This window comes from Podarcis filfolensis, assembly GCF_964270895.1.
Source record: "Podarcis filfolensis genome assembly, chromosome: 14".
Classification (NCBI taxonomy): domain Eukaryota; kingdom Metazoa; phylum Chordata; class Lepidosauria; order Squamata; family Lacertidae; genus Podarcis; species Podarcis filfolensis.
Genome location: NC_139616.1, coordinates 14,559,959 through 14,587,374, shown reverse-complemented (window position 1 = coordinate 14,587,374; position 27,416 = coordinate 14,559,959). Strand labels below are relative to the sequence as shown.

Below are 27,416 nucleotides of genomic sequence, written 5' to 3'. Positions count from 1 at the left end.
AACAGTTCTGAAGCGTTATTTTTTGGTAGGCAAATCACTGGAAACACAGAGTCCTCCGTTTCCTAAAAAGAGGCCAATACATTTCCTTTAAAATGTGCAAAATTCAATAAAAGCATAATGTCCCATGTCAGTAAACTGGATGACCTGAACAGAGTCAAACATGATGGTTTTTCAAACTTCCTAAATCCAGGGTGTGTTGACACATTACTATATAAACTTATCTGGCCCAGAACTCCAGTGGGCTTGCAAGGGATTCTGGGACAAGTTCCAGGGCATTAATGCAGGACCCAGGCCAGATCAGGTGGACCTCATTGCTGCACTGCGTGAAGTGAGCTTGTTCGCCAGTAGTTACCTTCTTCTCTAAGGGGAACCCTCAGTAACCTTCTGGGGGAACCCCAGAACGCAGTTCGAAAGCCCGCTCCCGTTAACTATTCCATTCGCCGCTGTTGTGGTCGTTTTCGTCGTCTTCCGAATCGGCAGACACTTTCTTGATCCTTTGCATGGCTGCCTTTATGCTCCTCTCCAGTTCGCTGCTGGAGTGCCCTTTCTCCGTGTCCAGCTTGGGCTCCTGCGTCACTTTCCTCAGCTTAACTCCCTGCCGTATGGCTGCGAGGATGCTGTCGTTGAGGGAGGAGGTGGAAGATGGCGCCTGGCGGGGCGGTTCCACTTTGCGGAGAAGAATTTCGCCACGCTTCAGCGATGCCAAAACCTCGTCCATGGACCCTGTGGCAGGAGGGAAAACAAAATTAAGACCCTCAATCGCAGTTCAAGAGATCACTCTCGTTCCCAGGCTGAGAGGGAAATAATAATAATAATAATAATAATAATAATAATAATAATAATAATAATAATATATTTATACCCCACCCATCTGGCTAGGCTTCCCCAGCCACTCTGGGCAGCTTCCAACAGAATGCAGTGGTACCTTGGGTTACAGATGCTTCAGGTTACAGACGCTTCAGGTTACAGACTCCGCTCAGCCAGAAATAGTACCTTGGGTTAAGAACTTTGCTTCAGGATGAGAACAGAAATTGTGTGGCAGCAGCAGGAGGCCCTATTAGCTAAAGTGGTGCTTCAGGTTAAGAACAGTTTCAGGTTAAGAACAGACCTCTGGAACGAATTAAGTACTTAACCCGAGGTACCACTGTATTAAAATACCGTAATACATCAAACATTAAAAGCTTCCCTAAACAGGGGTGCCTTCAGATGTCTTCTAAAAGTCTGGTAGTTGTTCTCTTTGACTTCTGGTGGGAAGGCGTTCCACAGGGCAGGCGCCACTACCAAGAAGGCCCTCTGCCGGGTTCCCTGTACCTTGGCTTCTCGCAATGAGGGAACCGCCAGAAGGCCCTCGGCGCTGGACCTCAGTGTCCGGGCAGAACGATGGGGGTGGAGACGCTCCTTCTGATATACTGGACCGAGGCCGTTTAGGGCTTTAAAGGTCAGCACCAACAGGGAACCAGGCAGAGGGCCTTTTCGGTAGTGGCACCCTCCCTGTGGAACACCCTCCCACCAGATGTCAAAGAGAACAACAACTATCAGACTTTTAGAAGACATCTGAAGGCAGCCCTGTTTAGGGAAGCTTTTAATGTTTGATGTATTAAAGTATTTTAATACTTTTTTGGAAGCCGCCCAGAGTGGCTGGGGAAGCCCAGCTAGATGAGCGGGTTATAAATAAATTATTATTATTATTATTATTATTATTATTATTATTATTATTAACCCAGAGATGCATTTTAAATAAAAGCACACATTCTACTCGTGTAAAAACACGCTGATTCCCGGACCGTCCATGGGCTGGATTTGGCAATTGGGCCAGATCCGGCCCCTGGGCCTTAGTTTGCCTACCCATGATTTAATGGATCTCCTCCAAGTAGGACCAGCACTGGAGACAAACCAGTGTTACATGCAAACTGGGTATACTTCCACCACCCGACTCCTTGCCCCCTGGAAACTGAACCTGGAATCTTCCCTGTACAAAGCAGGCAACCTCCCACTGGACCTATGTCTCCATCTCCAAAAGGAGAAGCCCCCCCTCGCCCACCCACAAAGTTCCTTTTCTGCAGACTTCTGTTCCCATGCGTCCCCCTACACACCACAAAGCTACCCTTAAGATCTAAGCTTTTCACGTTTGATTAAAAACCACCACAACCAAGCAAGAGAGGTAGAAAAATCATTAACAAAAACAAGAGGGGGGTGGGGGGAAGGAATCTGAGTTAACTTAGCAATAACTATCAACACGTTTAAAAAGCACATCGTTTTAGAGCTCATTTGTTAAGCTGCCATATGTGCCACCTATTAATTTAGCTGCGGACTGCCTGCTTCTTCCATCTGATTACAACTCACATGTCTGAGGACCGGTCCCTGCGTTATGCCAGGAGGGAGTGGGGGGAAGAGTTACTTTTGAATTTCATGGTGGCAGTGAAGTTTCTAAATGTGGAAATGTCTGTTGCTGGATTAAGAAGGCAAGGAGAGCCCCTCTGGGTCAGAACAAAAGCCTGTATCAGGGGTCAGCAAACTTTTTCAGCAGGGGGCCGGTCCACTGTCCCTCAGACCTTGTGGGGGGGCGGACTATATTGGGGGGGGGGATGAACGAATTCCTATGCCCCACAAATAACCCAGAGATGCATTATTTTAAATAAAAGCACGCATTCTACTCATACTAAAAACACGCAGATTCCCGGACCATCCGCGGGCCAGATTTAGAAGGCGATTGGCCCGGATCCAGCCCCCGGGCCTTAGTTTGCCTAGGTAAAGGTAAAGGGACCCCTGACCATTAGGTCCAGTCGTGACCAACTCTGGGGTTGCGGCGCTCATCTCACTTTACTGGTCGAGGAAGCCGGCGTACAGCTTCTGGGTCATGTGGCCAGCATGACTAAGCTGCTTCTGACGAACCAGAGCAGCGCACGGAAATGCTGTTTACCTTCCTGCCAGAGCGGTACCTATTTATCTACTTGTACTTTGACGTGCTTTCAAACTGCTAGGTTGGCAGGAGCAGGGACCGAGCAACGGGAGCTCACCCCGTCGCGGGGATTCGAACCGCCAACCTTCTGATCGGCAAGTCCTAGGCTCTGTGGTTTAACCCACAGCACTACCCGCGGCCCATGGCCTATATAGTTCAGCATTCTCTTCCCACAAGGGCCAACCAGTTGCCTGCAGGAAGCCAACCAGGATGGCTCCAGTCTGCAATATTAAGAAGTGCCTTCCTGGATCAGATCAAAGGTCCCGCGATTAGCCAGGAACATTGGTGAGCCAGAGGCCGCTCTGGGAAGCTACAAAGCTTGGCATCCCTGCAGAGTCAGCCGGCATGATGGTGCGATGCAGCACACATCAGCAACGCACAGAAAAAGGAAACAACAGCCCCCCCTACCTGCATAATCGTTTGCCGTGCACCTGGACATCCCGTCTGCTTTCTCCGGAGAGCCACTTCTGCCAGGAGGGTCTTTGCACAAGAGGGGCAGAGGCTTCTCACCGATTTGCACTCCTGTCCTTAAGCAAAGAGGCTGGCTGTTTGATGGTGGGGGAAGTGGCAGTGGTGGTGGGGGAGGTGGCGGGGGAGGCAACAGTGGCGGCCCCCCGTTGCTCTTCCCTTGCTGCTCAGGGCCGGGTGGCGGAGGGGCAAAAATCTGGACAGGGATATCCTTCGAGGGCTTCTGCCGCAGCGCTTTGAAGCCTTTGGCTTGTGCCGGCCGGGAGGTCTTGGCCGAGGGCATCTTGCTTGCCGAGGGCGTCTGAGGGGCACCGGCCGGAGTCCGACGGGAGGTGCCCTGGGGCTGCTTGGCGTTCAACGGCTGCGACCGGGAAGTCTTCAGCACAAACTGCGCTGGGCATTTCTGCAAGGGGAACGACGACAGAGCTGTCACGTTTCAGAAAGGTGCAATTCAACTGCCGGAGAGCAACGATGGGGGAAAGAGAGCCAGTGGGTGGTTGGAGGGTCAAACTAGGACCTGGGAAACCAGGGGTTACTGTATTTTTTGCTCTATAAGACGCACCTAGTTTTAGCGAAGGAGAACAAGAAAAAAAATTTCTCTCCCTCTCTGTGCAGCGCCCCTTCAGCAAAGCGGGAGGAGAAACAGAAGGGGCTCTGTTTCTCCTCCCGCTTCGCTGAAGGGGTGCTGTGCAGAGAGAGAAAGCTGCACAGCACCTCTCCAGCGAAGCGAAGCCAGAACAGCAAGAGGGATCGGTGCGCACTGATCCCTCTTGCTCCCCTGGCTTCAGCAAAAGCTGCGCAGCCTGCACTCACTCCATAAGACGCACACACACTTCCCCTTACTTTTTAGGAGGGGAAAAGTGCGTCCTATAGAGCGAAAAACATATCCCAACTCAGGCATGATCCTTAACCGGCTGGCTTTGGGACAGTTGCCAGCCTTTAGGTCACAGGGTTGTTTGTAGACACATCCAGTCCAACCCTCTGCAATGCAGGAATCTTTTGCCCAACATGGGGCTCGAACCCTCGGCCTTGAGATTAAGAGTCTCCTGCTCTACCGACTGAAGTTGTTTTGAGATTAAAATGGGTAGGGGGAGAGCCACGCCCTGGAGGAAAGGCAGGCTATAAATACAATAAACATATCATTTCCATCAGTGCACTTCAATGCGCTTTCCTTTGCTACTTCGGAAGGAAGGTATTATGATTATAACTGCGGTCGTGATTTCTTACCCAGCCTTCGTCACAGCGTCCAAGGTGAGTTATCGAGCCATTTAAAAATACAATATCAAAATCACTTCAAAGCAAAAGGGTGGGATCCTACACCACATAAGCCTAACTGTGCTTAAACGACAACAACCCATGCCAAACCAATTTATTATAACAATTTCTAAAACAGAAGTTGTCTTTGTTGTTTCCTGCTGCCGCTGGCCAGTTGCAGGGGAACGAGGAAACAAGCACACCACCTTCGATTTGTCTTTTCTCCAGAAGGAAGATTTCCCAGTGGCAGAAGGATCGCTGGGAGTTCGACTTGAGACTCACCTCTTTGAACGTCTTGAGCCTCTCTAGGGTTTTCTCTCGCTCCTGCTTTATCCACGCTTTCTTCTTCTTCTCGTCCTCTTTCCTTTTGTCTCTTTTCTGCATTTGGACACCGGAAAAAAGTTAACACTCGCATACAGTGGTACCTCGGGTTAAGTACTTAATTCGTTCCGGAGGTCCGTTCTTAACCTGAAACTGTTCTTAACCTGAAGCACCACTTTAGCTAATGGGGCCTCCTGCTGCTGCTGCGCCGCCGGAGCACAATTTCTATTCTCATCCTGAAGCAAAGTTCTTAACCCGAGGTAATATTTCTGGGTTAGCAGAGTCTGTAACCTGCAGCGTATGTAACCCGAGGTACCACTGTATAGAGATCTGCTACAATGACTGGGGTAAATATACAGAAGATGGTGCAGTAAAAAAAACCCCAAAAAGGTAAAGGACCCCTGGACGATTGAGTCCAGTCAAAGGTGACTATGGGGTAGCAGAGCCCATCTTGCTTTCAGTCCGAGGGAGCCGGTATTTGTCCACAGACAGCTTTCTGGGTCATGTGGACAGCATGACTAAACCAATTCTGGCGCAACAGAATACCGTGACGGAAACCAGAGCACACAGCAACGCCGTTTAGCTTCCCGCCACAGTAGTACCTATTTATCTACTTGCACTGGTGTGCTTTCGAACTGCTAGGTTGGCAGGAGCTGGGGCAGAGCAATGGGAGCTCACCCCGTTGTGGGGATCTGAACCGCCGACCTTCCGACCAGCAAGCCCAAGAGGCTCAGTGGTTTAGACCACAGTGCCACCCACGTCCCTAGATGGTGCAGTAAAGTTATATGCACAGGGAATCCAAATCCTACAGCCCCCAAAAGTAGGATTCTGAGTCACAAACAGATGACGCAAGTTGAGCAAGTTCGCATCCATCACATTTCCCCACCACCACCATTTAAAAACCATTTTGCATGCTTTATTCTGGTTTCGCAATCCTCAGGGCAGCGAGGGCAGAGGGATATGTACACAGGACTCAGAATCATAGAGTTGGAAGGGACACCAAGGGTCATCTAGTCCAACCCCCAATAGCATCTCCCTGGTTTCTGAGTTACCAGCAAGCACCGCCTATTCCGCTTCCAATTGTACCTTCCCAACCACAAGGCCTAGAAACCTGGTATAAAGGCAAGAGTTCCCAGGACACAGAATGTTACTTTCTTTCCCTGCGTTCCTGTGAATCGCTGCATGATGCAGCACTAACTACAGCTCAGCCGGAGTACCTTTGAAGTCGAACAGAATCCGTTCTGGAAGTCTGTTCCACTTCCAAAAAGTTCAGAAACCAAAGCGCGGCTTCTGATTGGCTGAAGGAAGCTCCTACAGCCAATCAGAAGCCGCGGAACCCCATTGGACGTTTGGGTTCTGAAGAACGTTCGCAAACCGGAACACGCACTTCCGGGTTTGCAGCGTTCGGGAGCGAAAACGATCGACTCCCAGGGTGTTTGGGATCCAGGGTACGACTGTAATTCCATAAAGGAGGAGCGAGGCGCCTCTGGCCCTCCAGATGTTGCTTGACTTCACATCTCACCATTGGCCATGGTGGCTAAGGCTTGGAACCCAATAACATTTGCTCACGGGGCCACACACTCCCCATCCCTGCCTTAGAGATTTCTCCCCCAGTTCCTTGCTACTCACAATCTGGATGCTGTGATGTTGCTGGAAATGCCGTGAGCTCTCTTGAGCCTGCTGGAGCCGGGCGTGGCGGCTCTCTTCACATTGATCCTAATGGAAAAGAAACCAAACAGAATAATAATAATAATAATAATAATAATAATAATAATAATAATTTTTATTTATATCCCGCCTTCCCCAGCCAAAGCTGGGCTCAGGGCGGCTAAAAACAATAAAATAATACAACATTCTAAAATCATTTCATTATAAAATTAATTCAAATCAAATTGATGGCAACCATTGGGCTAGAGTTCCGTGAAGATTGCCAAAGGAGGGAGTCAGGCTGTGCCCTGGCCAAAGACCTGGTGGAACAGCTCTGTCTTGCAGGCCCTGCGGAAAGATGTCAAGTCCCGCAGGGCCCTAGTCTCTTGTGAAGCATGCCAGTCAGCTGTAAGTGCTGGCTGAGGTCCCCATTTTATTTTAAAATGCAACACATGTGTGTGTGTATCATGTGTGTGTATTATTGGAACAAGTGTCTCCCCCCAATGTCAACAGTGCAGAATTCAGCGGCCAGGTTGCTCACCGAGACAAGACTGTTTGAGCATATTACACCGATCCTGGTCCAACTGCACTGCCTACCAATTAGTTTCCGGGCCCAATTCAAAGTGCTGGTTTTGACCTATAAAGCCTTAAACGGCTCAGGACCGCAATACCTCAAGGACTGCCTCTTTCCATATGAACCTAGCTGGACCCTGAGATCACCTTCTGAGGCCCTTCTTCATGTGCCTCCTCCTTGAGAGGTGCAGAGGGTGGCAACACGAGAACGGGGCCTTCTCTGCAGTGGCTCCCCGTCTGTGGAATGCTCTCCCCAGGGAAGTTCACCTGGTGCCTTCATTAAACACCTTTAGGTGCTAGGCAAAAACATTCCTTTTTAACCAGGCCTTTGGTGGACTTGACATTCAATGCCCTTTTAAAATGTGTTGGGGTTTTTTTGGGGGGGGGATATTGGGTTGTTCTTCTTTTTATTTTATGTATGTTGTGTTTTTATACTGTGATTTTGTCCTATGAAAAGCCCCGAGATCTGTGGGTATAAGGCGATATACCAATTTAATAAATAATAATAATAGGGCACCCAAACTTTTCTGGACCACTTGCCTTTTTGTTTCTGAGGTAAGCTCTCCTTGAGCAGATAATCCCACGCTTTGTCTCCAACTGCTGTGTCTTCTGCCTCAGTTGAGCGATTTCAGAGGAAGGCACACGGGTTTCTTCCAGGACTTGCTCAGTGGCTTCGAGCTCATCAGGGTTTTCACATGTGTCATAATAAACTACTTCATCCTGGATCTCTAAAGGAAGGAGACAATGTTTACTTATGTGAAATATGCAAATCTACCTATCTATCTATACCTATACAGTCGTACCTCGGAAGTCGAACGGAATCCATTCCGGATGTCCATTTGACTTCCAAAACGTTCGGAAACCAAAGTGTGGCTTCTGATTGGCTGCAGGAAGCTCCTGCAGCCAATCAGAAGCTGCGAAGCCGCGTCGGATGTTCGGCTTCCAAAAGAACATTCAAAAACCAGAACACTCCCAGGTTTTGATCGTTCGGGAGCCAAAACGTTCAAGAACTAGGCTGTTCGACTTCCAAGGTATGACTGTACACACACGTATATTAAATAAGCTCATGAAAATAATATTTTTCAAGTTCCCCAAATTTCCAAAAGTTGGCTATCTGCTGCATCTCTGCATGATGCCCTGCTCTCTACACTTTCCTTCTTCCAACCTCCATAAGGGGCATAGGTAAACTCGTTCAAGCCAGCACCATGGCATAATGACCACTTCTCAGAAAGGAGGCTGCCTGCTGTGTCTCTGCATGACTAACTGTTCTGGCCTTGCCCCTGGAGTGGCGATGTAAAAACAATGCTTTACTGTGGAGGCCGACAACTTGGGAGGCCGGCGTGTAGAGTGGGAAAACTGACGAGTGTCAGAGGTGTCAGCCAATGGTCCATCATTCTGCTCCCCCCACTACCCAACCAGATCCTTCTGGAAAGCCTCCAAGCAGCACACAAAACACAACATCCTTTCCCCTGTTGCTGCTCTCTGACTGGAGGTTCATAACAGCCACCATGGCTACTGCAGGAGAGCAGAGAAACAGCCGCCCGGTCCCTGGCAGGTGTGGCTCATTTTGCTTGCTTACCTTTCATCCGCCTCCTTAAAGTCTCCAACTGTGTAATAAGCAGCATTTCTTCATTCTTCAGGATCTCGAACTGCACCTCATACAGCTCCAGCTGAGTTTCATAATATTCTATTTCCAGCTCCTCGACTCGAGCCATGTCATTTTCTTGCTCGTGGAGGGCCTCCATCTGCAGGAAGCGTCATTAAGCCCACAAACTATTAGAAGCAAAACGACGTCACTCAGCCGTTTTCCCTCATCATGCTTCCCTCCCATCAGAGGGGCATTTTCCGTGTGTGTGTGTACACACACACACACACAGTGGTACCTCGGGTTCAGAACTTTATTCGTTCCGGAGGTCCGTTCTTAACCTGAGATACCACTTTAGCTAATGGGGCCTCCTGCTGCCACCGCACGATTTCTGTTCTCATCTTGAAGCAAAGTTCTTAACCTGAGGTAATATTTCTAGGTTAGCGGAGTCTGTAACCTGAAGCGTCTGTAACCCGAGGTATCACTGTATATGTGTGTGTGTTCTAGAACACGTAAGTAAAAATAAAACACACATTTCCAGGGCATCTGTAAACAATGAAATATACGAATAACCTGTACATATTCACTCTCTTTCCCTCCATAAATCTCTGCTTATCAATGGTGACTGGAACAGGTGACCCGATCTGCTGTCGTCCATGATGAAACAATGCAAACCTGTATCGAAACCATCCTTTTTGCCCTCTGCTTCCGTTAAGCTGCCCGTTCACTTCTCAGCTAAAGCCACTTGCCATAGGTCAGGCCTAGGCAAACTCAGCCCTCCCGATGTTTTGGGACTACAACTCCCATCATCCCTAGCTAACAGGACCAGTGGTCAGGGATGATGGGAGTTGTAGTCCCAAAACACCTGGAGGACCAAGTTTGCCTATGCCTGCCATAGGTTAGTAATAATAATAATAATAATAATAAATTATTATTTATGGCCTGCCCATCTGGCTGGGTTTCCTCAGCCACTTGGGGCAGCTCCCAACAGAATATTAAAAACACGATAAAACATCAAACATTAAAAGCTTCCCTAAACAGGACTGCCTTCAGATGCCTTCTAAAAGTCAGATAGTAGTTTATTTCCTTGACATCCGATGGGAGAGCGTTCCACAGGGCAGGCGCCACTACTGAGACGGCCTTTTAGACTTCTGACTTTTAGAAGGCATCTGAATGCAGTCCTGTTTAGGGAAGCTTTTCATGTTTGATGTTTTATTGTGTTTTAAATTTTCTGTTGGGAGCTGCCCAGAGTGGCTGGGGAAACCCAGCCAGATGGGCAGGGTATAAATAATAATTTATTATTATTATTATTACTAGCCTATGTCAGGTATAGGCAAACCCGGCCCTCCCGATGTTTTGGGACTACAAGGAAATAAACAACTATCTGACCTCTACAAGACATCTGAAGGCAGCCCCGTTTAGGGAAGCTTTTAATATTTGATGAATTACTGTATTTAAATATACTGCTGGAAGCTGCCCACAGTGGCTGGGGAAACCCAGCCAGATGGACAGGGTATAAATAATAATAATAATAATAATAATAATAATAATAATATTCTTATTGGGCTGAGGCTCTATGAGGTTTGTTTAGCCTCGTCAGATTGCAATTGCAGGAATGCATCTAAGCATTTAAGGGAGTTCACCCGTCTCAAGACTCCCGCATCTGGGAGGCTCCTCTAGCGAGACGAGAGGAGAATGGGGGGCGATGCCCTTACCTGCTTCCGGATGTCCGCTCTCTTGTGGTTCAGGCACAGCTCTTTGGCCCTCATGTGCTGCAGAGTCTCCTTCGCCAACAGGTACTTCAAGTTTTCTAACCTGGGAGAAGCCGTGGCCCAGGCAGCTTGGCCAAAGCGCTTCCGGTCCTGCTCCATTTGCTTTTGCATCGCTGTCAAGAGGAGGGCCACAAAATAAAAGTCCGTGCTTTCAGCGTACATTTAGAGCGTGCCGCTTCCCCCCAAAGAATCCTGGGAACTGCAATTTACCTCACAGAGAGCTACAGTTCCTTGCACCCTTAACAGACTACAATTCCCAGGATTCTTAGGGTGTCGTGTGCTTTAGATGTTTATGCAGGCTATGAACAACTTCGAGCCTTTTCTCTGTCCCCCACACAAAGACGTAGGAACATATTAAAGCCAAGTGAAACTTTTTTCTGTGACGTCATACAGCCAAGGGGTCTTGGGTTCGGATCCTACTCAATCCACTGAGTGGCCTTCAGCCAGGCCGCTTTCTCTCAAGCCCAAACAGCCATCATGGTATCCCCCAGTATAGGCTGGGCAACCTCACAGGGTGGCTGCAAGGATTAGTGACATGAGACAGACAAATCTACGTGAAACCCTTTGAAATGCACTATTACATACTAAGAACATTGACACTTAAAACCAATTGAGTCATTGAAGAAAAGAACTAAAAATCTTGCTTATGACTATCACCTGTTTTTATTATTATTATTATTATTATTATTATTATTATTATTATTATTATTATTACAGTGGTACTTCTGGTTACGTACTTAATTCATTCCGGAGGTCCGTTCTTAACCTGAAACTGTTCTTAACCTGAAGCACCACTTTAGCTAATGGGGCCTTCCGCTGCTGCCGCCACTGCACGATTTCTGTTCTCATCCTGAAGCAAAGTTCTTAACCTGAGGTACTATTTCTGGGTTAGCGGAGTCTGTAACCTTAAGCATATGTAACCTGAAGCGTATGTAACCCGAGGTACCACTGTATTATTATTAATTTATTTACACCCTATCTTTTCCCCTTACGGGACTCAAGGCAACTTACAGATACAGTCAAAACCTCAGAACTCGAACAACTCTATTGCCAAACGTTTCAGCTCCCGAACGATGAAAACCCAGAAGTGTGTGTTCCGGTTTTCAAACGTTTTTCGGAAGCCAAACACCCAACGTGGCTTCAGCTTGAGTGCAGGAAGCTCCTGCGGCCAATCGGAAGCTGCGCCTCGGAATTCAAGCGTTTGGGAAGTCGAACAGTCTTCCGGAACGGATTATGTTCGAGTTTCGAAGTTTGACTGCAAAAACAAGTATTGCTAAAACCTTTTTTTTAATTATCCAAAAAACACTAACAGAATTAAAACTATATATACAGTGGTACCTCCGGTTGCGGACAGGATCTGTTCCGGAGCTCTGGTTGGATCCCAAGGTTTCCGCAATCGGAGGGACTGCTTCTGCGCATGCGCACGATGCAGTAGAGCGCTTCTGCACATGCATGCACAGCGAAACCCAGAAAAATACTTCCAGGTTTGCCGCGTACGTATCCCGAAGGATCCGTAACCGGAGGTGAACGTAAGTAGAGGTACCACTGTACATGTATGAAATCTGTTTAAAACATACAAATAATTTCAATAAGAATAGCATGGCACAAAGCTGCCAGTTCCCTAAAGTCTGTTGGAACAAGAAGGTCTTCAAGGACAACCAAGAGGGAGCCAGTCTAGTTTCTCCGGGAGGGGAGTTCCAGAGTCTGGGAGAAGCCACCGAGAAGGCCCTGAAGGTCACCCCCAGGGATGGCCCAAGATATTTTGATGGAATCTCCCACTCAGCACAGACCCTCCCTCTCTAATTAAGATGGGCCTCAATCTACTGGGAAACTCAAGATGGCCTGCCCAGGGGAACTCGCTGGAAGATTGCACCTCACTCATGGCTGAGAAAGAAAGTATCTTTTATCATATGTGGTGGCTGTGCAAGATAGTAAAAGCTTTCTGGGAAATGATTTATAATGAGTTGGAAAAAAACTGTCAAAAATAACCTTTGTTAAAAGGCCAGAAGCTTTTCTTTTAGGTAGAATGGGATAAGAGGTACCCAAAGATCAGGGAAAAAACTTTATGTACGCTACCACGGCTGCCCAAATGATGTATGCCCAAAGATGGAAAGAAAAAGCAGTTTCAACAAAAGAGGAGCGGCAACTAAAATTGATGGACTACGCAGAGATGGGGCAAAAGTTACCGGAAGAATATCAAGATGAGAGAGAGTTTTTTAAACAGAATAATAATAATAAAATTTTATTTATACCCCGCCCTTCCTGGTTCAGAAAACCGGGCTCAGGGCGGCTAACAACAAATTTAAAACACTTAATTGATGCAACAAAAACCAGCATAAAATACAGTATAAAACGTGAATAACAATAAATTTAGAATTCAGAAATCAATTTAGGGGGGAAATCCATCCAATAAACATTAGATGATCACCAGGGCTAGCTGGCTAAGTTAGTCCTATTTGGGCAAGTGAGGAGACCAGGGGAGAATTAGCTGTGGGATCCCAGAGCGGGTAATCTTCATAAAAAGGGGAGTCAAGGAAGGGGAATAAAAGATCAGGCTAAGATCAAATTGAAAGCCAGGCCCTGCAGAAGGAAGTTAAATCCTGCAGGGCCCTGGTCTCATAGGACAGAGCATTCCACCAGGTCGGAGCCATCACTGAGAAGGCCCTGGCCCTGGTGGAAGATAATCTGACTTCCTTAGGACCTGGGACCTCTAAACTATGATTATTCATGCACCTTAAGGTCCTCTGCGGGGCATACCAGGAGAGGCGGTCCCGTAAATACGAGGGAACATTTGTTGAATATGTGAAGACAATTTGTAAACAATGGAAAAGATTAGCAGGGTTGACATAAACACGAGCGGTGAGAAATAACTTAAAGGAAGTAAAAAGGTTAGACTTGTAAATAGGTTTGAATTGGTTATGTAGTAAGAATACGGAATAAAATAAGAAACCACAGAGGGAGGGAAGTCACAGAAAATGCATGTGAAATTTGTTTAGACCGTGATCCCCACGGGGGGGGGGGGATTTGATTTCTAAGGGGGGCAATTCGGGGAGGAGTTAGTAACAGTGAATGGCCTCTTAGGCTTCTTCCATGTGAATAGCAGTTCACTTTTTGAATAATAAGAATTATGTATCACTGGGGGGGGGGGGGCAGCAGGATTTTAGAGATGCTACTGGTTTAGACTTACAGTGGTACCTCAGGTTAAGTACTTAATTCGTTCCAGAGGTCTGTTCTTAACCTGAAGCACCACTTTAGCTAATGGGGCCTCCTGCTGCCGCCACGCCACCGGAGCACGATTTCTGTTCTTATCGTGAAGCAAAGTTCTTAACCTGAGATAATATTTCTGGGTTAGCAGAGTCTGTAACCTGAAGCGTCTGTAACCTGAGGTACCACTGTAATTTTTATTGCTGAAACATTGTAAAACGCAAAAATGGAAAATAATTTTAAAAGAGAGGGAAGGTTGCCCCTGCCTGCCTCTCTGCTCACCTGCCAGGGCCATCACTGTCTCCTTGAAGTAACCAACCGTGATGTCTTGGATGGAGCAGACAGCTTCTTCAGCCTGATCTGTCCACTCCTCCGCCTCCTTCTTCAGGGCCTCAATCCTTTTAGGACCCAGCCTGTCAGCTTGCAAGGATTTCTGCAAAAAAAAAGGAGTACATTTTTAGCGCCTGAGTCAAAACGGGCATTCACAAGAGGGCAAAAGGTGTTCCGTCTATATCAGAGTTCCATTTCTGAGCTAGTAGAATCCTAGCTGCCGTTGTAGCATACGTGAATAACTTCTTCCACTCTTTTGGCAATTCCTGTCCTATAAAGGTAAAAGTAAAGGGACCCCTGACCATTAGGTCCAGTCGTGACCAACTCTGGGGTTGGGGCGCTCATCTCGCTTTACTGGCCGAGGGAGCCGGCATACAGCTTCCGGGTCATGTGGCCAGCATGACTAAACCGCTTCTGGCAAACCAGAGCAGCACACAGAAATGCCGTTTACCTTCCTACCAGAGCGGTCCCTATTTATCTACTTGCACTTTGATGTGCTTTCAAACTGCTAGGTTGGCAGGAGCAGGGACCGAGCAACAGGAGCTCACCCTGTATTCGAACCGTCGACCTCCTGATCAGCAAGTCCTAGGCTCTGTGGTTTAACCCACAGTGCCACCCAAGTCCCTCCTGTCCTATAATGCCTAACAAAAAAGCTTCTGGTTTTTTAATAAAAGTTATTTTAAACATCTTCTTCAGTTCGTTATATATCATTTCCCAATAGTATTTTATTACTTTACAATTCCACTATACATGATAAAATGTACCTTCTTTCTCTTTACACTTCCAGCACTTATTGGAACTTATTCTACACATTTTTGTAAGTTTAACAGGAGTCATACACCACCGATACATCATTTTGATATAATTCTCTTTCAGAATCACGCAATCAGTAAATTTTAAATCGACTTTCCATAGTTTTTCCCAATCTCCCATTTGTATATTATGTCCCAAGTCCTGTGCCCATTTGATCATTACATATCTGACCTCTTCATCTTTAGTTTCTCATTCTAGCAATAAATTATACGTTTTCTTCAATATTTTGGTATTATAATCTATAATTTCTCTTTGAAATCTAGATAAGAGTATAAGTTATAAAAAAATTATAAAATACGTTCTATTTACAAATAAAAAAATTAAATAGCTATCTTTCTACTGGTAGGATGGCTTTTGTTAGAGGGAGCAGAACCTCAGATCTGTATTAATTTGTATTGATTTTTACTTATTGGGGGGGGCAGCTGCCCCCTTTCCCCCCTTGGAAGGGGGCCCATGAGTGGGAAAAGGTTGGGAAACATTGGGATAGATGCTGATAGCGCCAAGGTTGCAGGTTTGATCCCCATAATAGCAACACCCCATAATAGCAACACCCTAGAGGTCCCAGGCCCTAAGGAAGTCAGATTAACCTCAACCAGAGCCAGGGCCTTTTCAACATTGGCTCCGGCCTGCTGGAACGCTCTGCCTCATGAGACCAGGGCCCTGCAGTATCTGATTTCTTTCTGCAGGGCCTGTAAGACAGAGTTATTCCGCCTGGCCTTTGGCTTGGAATCAACTTGATCCCCTCCCCCTCTTTCCGTTTTCCTTCTGTGATGGAACTCCTATTTGGGGACTTCCCTGGCTTTTTTCTGGCCTACACAGGACCAGTCTGGATAGTTGGCCTTTGGTTTTCATCCCCAAAAAGTTTTTGATTTGACTTTCTACTGAAATGAGGCTGCATTTTAATGTTGCATTTTAATCTTGTTTTTAAGTTGTATTTTAATCAACTGTTTTTATACCTGGTGTTAGCCGCCCTGAGCCCAGCAAGATAATGCCTGGATGTTTCAAAATAAATCCATCACAATGTGCTATTGTTGTGCCAGCGACACCTACAACACAAAACAGCAGTCTGGTGCCAACAGATCCCATCTTTCTGACTCCACGGGGAGAAAGCCATTCATCTCACAGGATCTTATTCTATAGAGACTTCGAAACACCGGGAAGAGAAACCTACCAGGATCTCCAGTCTGTATAAAGTTGCCAGCTCACGCATATCCCTAAACGGCTGCAGCAAATATTGATAGAATTCGGTTGCCACGGTAACCAGCTCCCAGTAAGCATCATCTTCCTCCTTGTAGAGCTCCATCAAAGCGACCAGCTTGTCAGCATCTTTGTGCTGGTAGAGAACCTACGGGGGCAAGAAGACTCCAAAATTAGCAGTGGAATTGTTCCCTTTGCAAACAATTGAGCCATCCAGGGTGGTGGTGGGTGGACAGCAGCCATTTAAGAGTACCGCAAATTTACGTAGATGTGGGTCCTATGGAGGTGCGGCACAAACCTCGCAAGACAAACGCACCTGTTGTGTTTATATATTGTGATTTTATCCTGTGGACTGCCCTGAGAGCAGCAGGTATACGACCCTATACAAATTCAATAAATAATAATAATGCTGCACCTATCAGGGCACCTCCAGAATCTGCGGAACTGTCCGCCACAAGACATAGTCACAGCCGCTAGCTTAAAAGGCTCTAAACAGGATTGGGGAATGTTGCTGAACTACAACTCCCTCCTGTCTTAGCAATCTGAGAATAAGGGAGTTGTAGTTCTGCAACATCAGTAGGGCCAAGGATTCCCCACACTGGTTCTGCAACTAGGATTGGGCAAATGCGAACCCGCAAGAAAGGTTCGAATTCCAGTCACTCCATTTCCTCTTTCAACTTTCTCCCCCGCACCCCACAACAGCCAGTGAGGGTTCTGCACCCCCTAAAGATGCTCAGTCCACCCTAGGGAGTTTTCAGGGGAGTCCTCCTTCTTTTAAGACCCCTCCCCCATCATTCTAAGAAATCAAACCCTGGACTGGGCAAACCTTGGTCTTGATCTAGCAAGTTTTTAATTGACAGTTTGTATCCATATGATTAGGGACGCGGGTGGCGCTGTGGGTTAAACCACAGAGCCTAGGACTTGCCGCTCAGAAGGTCGGCAGTTCGAATCCCCGCGACGGGGTGAGCTCCCGTTGCTTGGTCCCTGCTCCTGCCAACCTAGCAGTTCAAAAGCATGTCAAAGTGCAAGTAGATAGGTACCGCTCCGGCAGGAAGGTAAACGGTGTTTCCGTGCGCTGCTCTGGTTCGCCAGAAGCGGCTTAGTCATGCTGGCCACATGACCCGGAAGCTGTACGCCGGCTCCCTTGGCCAATAAAGCGAGATGAGCGCCGCAACCCCAGAGTCAGCCACGACTGGACCTAATGGTCAGGGGTCCCTTTATCTTTAACCATATGATTTGCAACTACAGTGGTACCTCGGGTTACATACGCTCCAGGTTACATATGCTTCAGGTTACAGACTCCGCTAACCCAGAAATATTACCTCAGGTTAAGAACTTTGCTTCAGGATGAGAACAGAAACCGTGCTCTGGTGGCGCAGCGGCAGCAGGAGGCCCCATTAGCTAAAGTGATACTTCAGGTTAAGAATAGTTTCAGGTTAAGTACAGACCTCCGGAACGAATTAAGTACTTAACCTGAGGTACCACTGTACAATCATACCTCGGGTTACAGACGCTCCAGGCTGCGTTTCTTCGGGTTACGGATGCGCCGAAACCCAGAAGTACCAGAACGGGTTACTTCCGGGTTTCAGCGGTTGTGCATGCGCAGAAGCGCTAAATTGCGCTTTGCGCATGAGTGCGTAAATCACAACCTGTGCGTACGCAAACACGGCACTGCAGGTTGCAAACGTGCCTCCTCCATGGATCACGTTCGCAACCCAAGCGTCCACTGTACCAATACTGTACCAATACCTTGGATCTCAAACGCCTTGGCTCCCGAACGATCAAAACCCGGAAGTGAGCGTTTCGGTTTTTGAACTATTTTTGGAAGCCGAACGTCCGACTGGGCTTCCGTTTGGCTGCAGGAACTTCCTGCAGCCAATCAGAAGCTGCGCTTTGGTTTCCGAACTTTTTAGAAGTCGAACGGACTTACGGAACGAATTCCGTTCGACTTCCAAGGTACGACTCTACAGGAGGAAAGTCAAGGTTGCAGAGCAATGGAAAATGCTTAAGCAATTCAAGTTAAGTGGGGTGGGGGGAGTGTTGATATTGGTAGCGGCGCAGCAATAAAACTGCTAGCACATTAGCAAAGGTAAGCAGCGCCCAGTATGGTTTCAAATTGGATGGGGGAGATCCCTGCATTGTGGGGGGCTGGACTAGATGACCCCGCAGGAGTCCCTTCCACCTCTACAATTCTATGAGCTACACCTCAGGGTGCTAATTGCTTTATATCACAGTAGAATGGAAAACAGCAGCAGCTAAATCATTACATTTGGTGGTCCTAATAGATGTATAATGCTGACTATGTCATCAATGAAATAAGTTTAATTTTCTTACAAACAGGGAGCCACTCACGGGAATAAAGGCTGAACAGCAGGGTGGTAGATTGAACCTCATGGAAAACACACCAAAAGTGTTCCAGAATTCAAGAGCTCATCTCAGAATTCAAGACCCATGTGAGCCATTTCCCACACCCACAGAGGCGAGTCAAGAGCCGGAGAATTCGCCTTTCCCCCTTAGCATCTGACGACACTTCTCTGTTTTGAGTAATTGTGAATTGCTGATGACAAATCGCACTCTCTGCCAAGAGCAGCACCAGCCAAACACACAAATCACAGAGTCCCATGTTTCTAGAGGACTGTGCCATTGTACAGCGAAGCCAGAGGTATGTCTAAATGCTCCTCCAAGTTTTAAAAATTACCGTATTTTTCGCTCTATAGGACGCACTTTTTCCCATCCAAAAATTAAGGGGAAATGCGTGTGCATCCTATGGAGCGAATGCAGGCTCCTTGGCTTCAGCGATAGCAACACGAAGCCTCCGAAGTGCAGAGGGAGCGCTCCCTCCATGCTCTGGAGGCTTTGCGTTGCTTTCGCTGAAGCCTGGAGAGTGAGAGGGGTCAGTGCGCACCGACCCCTCTTGCTCTCCAGGCTTCAGGGATAGCTGCCTGAAGCCTTTGGAGCGCAGCAGCAACTCGCGCTGCGCTCCAAAGGCTTCAGGTTCCTTTTACTGAAGCCGGGACAGCAAGACTCTCCTGGCTTCAGCAGAGAGGGAGAGCTGCACAGCGCCCCTTCAGTGAAGCAGGAGGAGAAATGGAAGGGGCTCCGTTTCTCCTGCTGCTTCGCTGAAGCGGCGCTGAGCAGAGAGGGGGAGATTTTTTTTCCTTGTTCTCCCCCTCTAAAACAAGGTGCATCCTATGGTCGGGTGCGTCCTATAGAGCGAAAAAGACAGTACTATCTCCGCACATAGCAAACTCGCACCTCTGGGAGAAAGCGAGCTTACAAGGGTGTTCCTGACATGCTAGCTTTCCACAGGCAGGAAGATCCAGAGGCAACATGGCAGGAACTACAACTCCCAGCAGCCCCAGCAAGCAAGGCCAATGGCCAGGGATGATGGGAGTCGTCGTTCAGTAACTTCCGGAGGGCCAAAGGGCCTGAATATAAAGCCCTCCCCTTGCAACTCAGAAGTCTCAGAAACCAGGTCACAGGATTCAGCTGAATGTGTACATTAGCCCAGAACATGGTGGAAATGAGGCCTAGTCGGCAAGAGGTTGAGAGGGTGGCTGATTTAGGCCTTACAGAAGGCAGAAAATTAAGATGCTGGATGGATTCATGCACACGAAAGCTCATACCAATAACTAACTTAGTTGCTCTCTAAGATGCTACTGGAAGGAATTATTTTATTTTATTTATTTTGTTTCGGCCTTGTTACTGCCATTGTTTAGATGCAAGACCTTCTGCAGTGATCCCCAGCTTCAATCACTAACTTACCTCGCAAGGTTGTTGGGAGGATAAACTGTTTTAATGTAGATCATTTTCCTTTTTTAAAAAATAGAAAATACTTTGAAAGCCTCCTAGGGGAACAGTCGTATCTTGGATCCCGAACACCTTGGTACTCGGATGTTTTGGCTCCTTAACGCCGCAAACCCAGGAGTGAGTGTTCCAGTTTGCAAATGTTCTTTGGAACCTGAACGTCCGACAGGGCTTCCGATTGGCTGCAGGAGCCAATCAGAAGCCGCGCTTTGGTTTCTGAGCTTTTTGGAAGTCGAACGGACTTCTGGAACGGATTCCGTTCGACTTCCAAGGTAGGACTGTATATATTTTCAAAGAGGGGAGGGGCAAGGAGATCAGCAAAGCCTCCTGGATCTGGCCCATGGCCCATCTAGGGCTGGATCCTGTTCTCACAGCGGCCATCCAAATGCGTGTGGGAAACCCTCAAGCAGCGCCTGAGCACAAAAGCACTCTCTTGTCCTGGGGGATTTCAGCAATTGGCATTCATAAGAATCGCTGCCTCCCAATTGTGGAGGCAGAGCGTAGAAAGTACAGTGGTACCTCTGGTTACGTACTTAATTCGTTCCGGAGGTCCGTTCTTAACCTGAAACTGTTCTTAACCTGAAGCACCACTTTAGCTAATGGGGCCTCCTGCTGCCGCCGCGCTGCCGAAGCACAATTTCTGCTCTCATCCTGAAGCCAAGTTCTTAACCCGAGGTACTATTTCTGGGTTAGTGGAGTCTGTAACCTGAAGTGTATGTAACCTGAAGCGTATGTAACCCGAGGTACCACTGTACTGGGTACATCACCCCCCTATGCTTAGAGGATGGGTGGGATAAAAAATATAAATACGCTTTAAAACCAGGGATCCCCTGCTTTATAGTGATCTGGAAACCCAGGACAGCTGTTATAAAAGAGAAACTCGCTCAGATTTCTGAGAAGGCATTTTTTGCAGGTCAAGGGGAATTTCCAGTTCATTTAATGACTGCAATCAGATACCCTATCCGGTGCAACACTGCATGCTCCTATAAACACAGCCTCTCCCTACACTTAAGCCTAAATATGCAGAAGACTTGTGAGGATTTTGACAGCCGATTTGTCATCCAAACAGCATCTTCATCCAACACAGCTGGTGGGCCAGGGGGGTGTTTGGATTTTGGAGAGTTGCACGCAGAACCTTATAATAGACAACACAAGGAAGGCTTTACAGTGGTACCTCGGGTTAAGAACGTAATTCATTCTGGAGGTCCATTCTTAACCTGAAACTGTTCTTAACCTGAAGCATCACTTTAACTAATGGGGCCACTGTGCCGCCAGAGCACAATTTCTGTTCTCATCCTGAAGCAAAGTTCTTAACCCGAGGTACTATTTCTGGGTTTGCGGAGTCTGTAACCTGAAGCATCTTTAACCTGAAGCGTCTGTAACCCGAGGTACCACTGTATTTAGCTAAGCATCAACCTTCACAAAATCTGCGGCTCCTTGGCCTCGGGTTCCCATGGGGCTTTGAAAACTGGGGTGGAATTAAACGGCTCCAGCTCACTGCTGTGTGTCCATTGCATAGAGCTCAAAAATGCAGGGCACTCTTCCTTATGCCAAATCAGCCCATTAACCTCAATAGTGTCTACACTGACTGACAGCGACCCTCCAGGGTTCCAGGCAAGAATGAGCGTTAGAAACTCAGATATCAAATGGCTCCTTAAACCAAGGTTGCAGTCGCCAATGTATGGAATGTCTAGTTGCCATTTGGGGGAAAGGCGACTCTAAACTCTTATCTTTCGAACAATGGACTGACTTTGCGCAGCTGGTAAGTGGTCTACAAATGTAAGAAATGAAGACACACATATATCAGAGCAGCCTTGCCTGATCAAACGTTCCCAGGCGTTGTTGCAACTACAGTTCCCACCCACTGGGCCATGCTGTGTGGGGCTGATGGGAGTTGTGGTCCAACATGTGGGGAACCCGAAACTTGCAAAAGCCTGGATTATTTGCTTGTTTCTTGCATTTATATCCACACCTTTTCCGGCAAGAAACTCAAGGGGGCGTATACAGATGATTTGATCTCCCCTGCCACAACAGCCCTGCGAGGTAGGTGAGGCCCCGAGGCAGGTGGCTTGGAGAAAGGCCCCCCCTCCGAACAAGCTTCGTAGCCAAGTGGGGTACAGTGGTACCTCGGGTTAAGAAATTAATTCGCTAGACTGGTGACTGGCAGCAGCTGCTGAGACCACATAACACCAGTCCTGAAAGACCTACATTGGCTCCCAGTACGTTTCTGAGCACAATTCAAAATGTTGGTGCTGACCTTTAAAGCCCTAAACGGCCTCGGTCCAGTATATCTGAAGGAGCGTCTCCACCCCCATCGTTCTGCCCAGACACTGAGGTCCAGCTCCAAGGGCCTTCTGGCGGTTCCCTCGCTGCGAGAAGCCAAGTTACAGGGAACCAGGCATAGGGCCTTCTCGATAGTGGCACCCGCCCTGTGGAACGCCCTCCCACCAGATGTCAAAGAGAACAACAACTACCAAACTTTTAGAAGACATCTGAAGGCAGCCCTGTTTAGGGAAGCTTTTAATGTTTGATGTATTACTGTATTTTAATACAGTGGTACTTCGGGTTAAGTACTTAATTCGCTCCGGAGGTCCTTTCTTAACCTGAAACTGTTCTTAACCTGAGGTACCACTTTAGCTGCAAGGGACACGGGTGACGCTGTGGGTTAAACCACTGAGCTTAGGGCTTGCCGATCAGAAGGTCGGCGGTTCGAATCCCCGCGACGGGGTGAGCTCCCGTTGTTCAGTCCCTGCTCCTGCCAACCTAGCAGTTTGAAAGCACACCAGTGCAAGTAGATAAACAGGTACCGCTCCAGCGGGAAGGTAAACAACGTTTCCGTGCGCTGCTCTAGTTCGCCAGAAGCGGCTTAGTCATGCTGGCCACATGACCCGGAAGCTGTACGCCGGGTCCCTCGGCCAATAAAGCGAGATGAGCGCCGCAACCCCAGAGTTGCCCATGACTGGACCTAATGGTTCGGGGGTCCTTACCACTTTAGCTAATGGGGCCTCCTGCTGCCGCGCGATTTCTGTTCTCATCCTGTAGCAAAATTCTTAACCTAAGGTACTATTTCTGGGTTAGCAGAGTCTGTAACCTGAAGCGTCTGTAACCCAAGGTACCACTGCATTTGAACCTGGATTCCCCCAGGTCCTCGTCCGACGCGCTAACCACTGCGACGCACTGCCTCTCCTTAGGGAATCGGAACCCACTCCTTCCCCGTCCCTCAGGGGTTTACCTGCCAGCGCCCTCCAGGCCCCCTTCCCCCCCCCCGGCGCCCCCCCCGACGGCGCCCCGTACCCTCCGCAAGGCCTCCTTGGCGCCGCTGAGCCGCCCCTTGAGCGCTTTCCTGCGGAACTCCTGCAAGTTCTCGAAGTACTCGTCCTCCTCGTCCTGGTCGTGGGCGAAGAGCGAGTCGAGCAGCGCCTTGCGGCCGCACGCCTCCAAGGCCCAGCCCAGGTACCTCTCCAGGCGGCGGCACAGCGCCTCCAGCTCGGCCTCGGCCAGCACCGGGCAGCCGGGGAAGAGCAGCGCCCACAGGCCGCTCTGGCCGGACAGCGCCGCGGGCAGCGCGGGCAGGCAGGGCTCCAGCTGCGGGGCCAAGGCCGACAGCTGGCGGTGGACGCCCTGCAGGGCCTGCGGGGAGAAGAGGCCGGCCCAGCTCATCTGCTGCGGGCCGCCAACGCCGCCGCCGCCTCCGGCCTCGGCCGCCTGCTCCTGCAAGGTCCGGTTGTGGCAGGTCACCGCGAACTTGCTCTCGATGCCGTTCCAGGCTACCAGGAAGCGCAGCTTCTGCGGCGGCTCGGGCTGCCCGAAGGCGTCCTCCTTGATGGCCACCCAGCCGTCCAGGCTGTCCGGCTGCGGCTGCTCCTCTGCTTCGTCCATGGGGGCAGAGAGGAAGCCGGGCGCCCGCAGCCTCGCAGCCGCTTCCTTTCCAGCGGCGGCGGCGGCGGCGGCGGCGCCCCTTTGAACTTCAAAGGCTTTCTCTTTTCCGCCAACGTTCTAGAACCCCGATAAACTTTCTTTTCCCCCTCCTTTTAGTGAAAGTAGCAAAGCGGCCCGGGAGGACTTGTTGTGGCTTTTTCTGTGACGTCGCGAGCGGCGTCCCCGCTTCTGGTTGGCTGGTTGGCTTTCAAGGGGGAGGAGACTGAGAGTCTTCCCCCACCCCCTTTTTTGGGGTCCCAGGAAGTGGACTTCATGAAAGCAAACACGCCCCTTTAAAAAGAAGGGAGGGACTTTTTTTGCACCGTGGGAAGCGGGCTCCCTTCCTAATCTGGAAGTTGTAAGCATCCGTTGCCCGCGCTAGAAGCAGCTGCCAAGGGTCCAGATGGGGGGGTCAAGGGACACCCACCCTTCCGCTTTTCCCGCGCCAGAGAGGTTTTTGTTTCGTTCTGCCGCTTTCCCAGGAAAACACGCCGTTTCGGGCAAACACACAGTTTACCTCTGAATCCACGTTGGGGATTATCCACACTCAAGAGATTCCCAGGCACGTCTGCACTTTAAAGCCCCGTGTTTGAACGCTCTTTTTTGTTCTCCGCCAAAACCCGCTCTTTGCCAAATTATAATAAATAATAATAATATTTTTTTATTTATACCCCGCCCTTCCCGGTTCAGAAAACCGGGCTCAGGCCGGATAACAACACATTTAAAAGACTTAATTGATGCAACAAAAAAAGCATAAAATACAGTATAAAACGTGAATAACAGTAAATTCAGAATTCAAAAATCAATGGGGGGGGGGGAATCCATCCAATAAACATTAGATGTTGTGCCTTTGCTTTCCAATTCAGCAAAAAACAGGGGAAAGAAAAACATTTCGGGCGTGTGCTTAGACATCACGCGACAAAGGGCAGTGTGGCGATTCCCTCATTTCCAGGAGGAGGCAGGGGTAAAGATCCGCAGGAGTTTGGGAAAAAGCCGGAAGGCTTTGCTTCAGGTCTGTCTTGTGCTCCAGATTTGTCCGGCTTCCTGCTCTACTACCGAAGGACTGTGGCAGTGGAGAAAGTGCCTGCAGTGATCGAGACCTGCACTAGGAATTCTGAGGTCGTTTGAACTGTGGGATCTACAATTGTTTTGGTTCTCCTTTTGTTGAGTGCAGCCTCAAGACAGCTGAAGATGCTGTACACAGCAGTTGCTACACATGGTGACGTGAACAAAGATGTTGATCCAACCATAACACACATACACACCGCAACAGAGTTGTAAGAGAAAGGGGGAGGCGCAAATCAAAACAGCCAGTGGTTCTGAGCCTACATTATCTACATTAATAATAAAAATGTTTTGAATGCATTATGAACATGCAACACCAGATGGCACTGGAGAGCAAAATAAATTTCCATGCAATTTTTACATAGCGTTTTTTTCCCTTTTGTTATAATGCTTTAATTTCTGACTTCTTTATAGCTGGTTTTTCCCTGTATGTAGAAGCACCCCTAGACTGGCCAGGAAACCTAGCACTTCTGTAGACCTCACCCTCTACTTTTCCCTTCCCCAGGATCCTTTTCCTTTCCTCCAACCTTCCCAGCCCAATGGATCCTTCCCTGGGGCAATCTGTCTGCCACTGCTCTGGCCTGGCCCAGTCATTCAGAGCCCATGATTGCTGTCCTCACCAGGGGTACCACCTGCAGTCGCTTCCACCTGCCCATAGTTTCAGCAGCCACACTGATGCCCTCCATTGGCTGGTGCTTCCTGGTGGATGACTCTCTTTCTTCCTTAACTCCTCTAATTGCAGCGATTCAGGTTAAGGATCGCTCTGCCTACGTCTTGTTTAGGTAGGTCAGTAATGGCCAAACTCGGCCCTCCAGCTGTTTTGAGACTACAATTCCCATCATCCCTGACCACTGGTCCTGTTATCTAGGGATGATGGGAGTTGTAGTCCCAAAACAGAAGGAGGGCCAAGTTTGGCCATCACTGATATAAGTTCATAACAGATAGGATTTGGTAGCAGATGGCTTGTTTTATTTTAAGACTACTAAACACGGTTTTATCCTTTAAAGTGAATTCAAGTAATTTTTTTTTTTTGCAAGGATCTTTCCACATAAAAACTCTGCATATGCATTACTATAACGTTCCAATTATTTCACTAACAATATTTGTTCTTCCAGTATAAGACAAACATTGACCCTCGTCAGTGCAGTCCTATGTATTTATTATTCACCAGGACATTTCTTTGAATTCAACAGAGCTTACTGTGTGTGTACAGGAATGCAGCCCAAAGTCTATATTTATTCTGTGCCTGCTTCTCTTCTCAGGTGTGTATAATAAGTTATTTTTGCCATAAAGGCAACAGATTCTAAAGAATCAGTCGTAACGACCACCATAAGATAATATGGATATTATTGCCGCTATGAATAATAGGTTGGTAACAATTTTGATGCCCACCTTGTCCACATATCCTTTTAAATAATTTAACACAACTACCTTTGGATCTGTTTTGGCCCTTTATACCTTGTCCTCTGATCTACTTCTGATAAAATTGTCTTCCAGACTAATTGATAGCACTACCAGTGAGGCTGACAACAGAATGCTGCAGTGTTCCTGTTCACTGCGCCAGCCAGCCAGCCACGCCTTCCTACACGGCATTTCCCCTCCGACTCAGTTTCCTTTCTGCCGGCTCCGTCCCTCCACAAACAACCGGCCGACATTCTGTGACCCCTGCACACACTCAGTAGAGGAACATCCCAGTCCCTGAGATTCCAGGGCCCAAATCTGAGGTCTAAGGGTGGTCCCTGGTGATGTCACAGAGGGGGCCAGGCCACGGTGATGTCATTAAGCATGACTGAGCCCTGGAGATGGAGGTTAATTGGGAAAGGGGAGGAGGGAAGGACAGCCACCGCACCAGAGAGTCTGTGCTAGAATTTGCAGCTGGCTACTGCCAAGCAGGAGCCTGCAAGCTGCATGCGCAGTTCTCGTAATAATTTTGCCTTTTGTCAAAGGTACTCTCACCCACCTGGCGATTTGAGTTCTCCCCCTGCCACCTGGGGGACGTGGGTAGCGCTGTGGGTTAAACCACAGAGCCTAGGACTTGCCAATCAGAAGGTCGGCGGTTCGAATCCCCGCGACAGGGTGAGCTCCCATTGCTCGGTCCCTGCTCCTGCCAACCTAGCAGTTCGAAAGCACGTCAAAGTGCAAGTAGATAAATAGGTACCGCTCTGGCGGGAAGGTAAACGGCATTTCCGTGCGCTGCTCTGGTTCACCAGAAGCGGCTTAGTCATGCTGGCCACATGACCCAGAAGCTGTACGCCGGCTTCCTCGGCCAATAAAGCGAGATAAGTGCCGCAACCCCAGAGTTGGCCACGACTGGACCTAATGGTCAGGGGTCCCTTTACCTTTACCTGCCACCTGGAGGGGCCATTGCCCTCACTACTGCCGCTGTATCCTCAGTGCTGTTGTTGTCTTGTGGCAGCAACACAGGTGCAGCCACAGGTGAGGGTGCAGTTGTGATGGGAGGGCCAGGTATGGTGCTGGGGGCAGGGAGGGGGAGAGTGTATAG

The 27,416-nt window shown here is 48.5% G+C and overlaps 2 protein-coding genes across 3 annotated transcripts in view; one reads left to right on the top strand and one right to left on the bottom strand.

The window, feature by feature from the left end:
- WHAMM (WASP homolog associated with actin, golgi membranes and microtubules) lies at positions 1-24,037 on the bottom strand. Its single transcript, XM_083586432.1, has 10 exons — positions 23,225-24,037; positions 16,098-16,271; positions 14,066-14,216; positions 10,523-10,692; positions 8,802-8,967; positions 7,763-7,950; positions 6,632-6,718; positions 4,964-5,059; positions 3,368-3,830; positions 1-723 (listed from the first exon to the last, which is right to left on the bottom strand). The coding sequence occupies exons 1-10, from the start codon at positions 23,807-23,809 to the stop codon at positions 425-427; spliced, it is 2,379 nt and encodes a 792-aa protein (XP_083442558.1). The 5' UTR covers positions 23,810-24,037; the 3' UTR covers positions 1-424.
- Positions 24,038-26,748: 2,711 nt separating this feature from the next.
- Positions 26,749-27,416, top strand: part of FSD2 (fibronectin type III and SPRY domain containing 2) — a 31,000-nt gene continuing 30,332 nt past the window's right edge. For both annotated transcript variants that reach the window (XM_083586571.1, XM_083586570.1), the window contains exon 1: positions 26,749-26,859. The gene's annotated coding sequence lies outside the window, so the exon portion shown is untranslated. The remainder of the gene's footprint in view (positions 26,860-27,416) is intronic.

Excerpts from the sequence above, each read along its gene's own strand:
- WHAMM (XM_083586432.1), bottom strand. The coding sequence starts at position 23,809 with ATGGACGAAGCAGAGGAGCAGCCGCAGCCGGACAGCCTGGACGGCTGG. Across the intron at positions 14,217-16,097 it reads TATACAGACTGGAGATCCTG|AAATCCTTGCAAGCTGACAG; the intron begins GTAGGTTTCTCT and ends TTTTTTTTGCAG. Across the intron at positions 724-3,367 it reads CACGGCAAACGATTATGCAG|GGTCCATGGACGAGGTTTTG; the intron begins GTAGGGGGGGCT and ends CTCCTGCCACAG.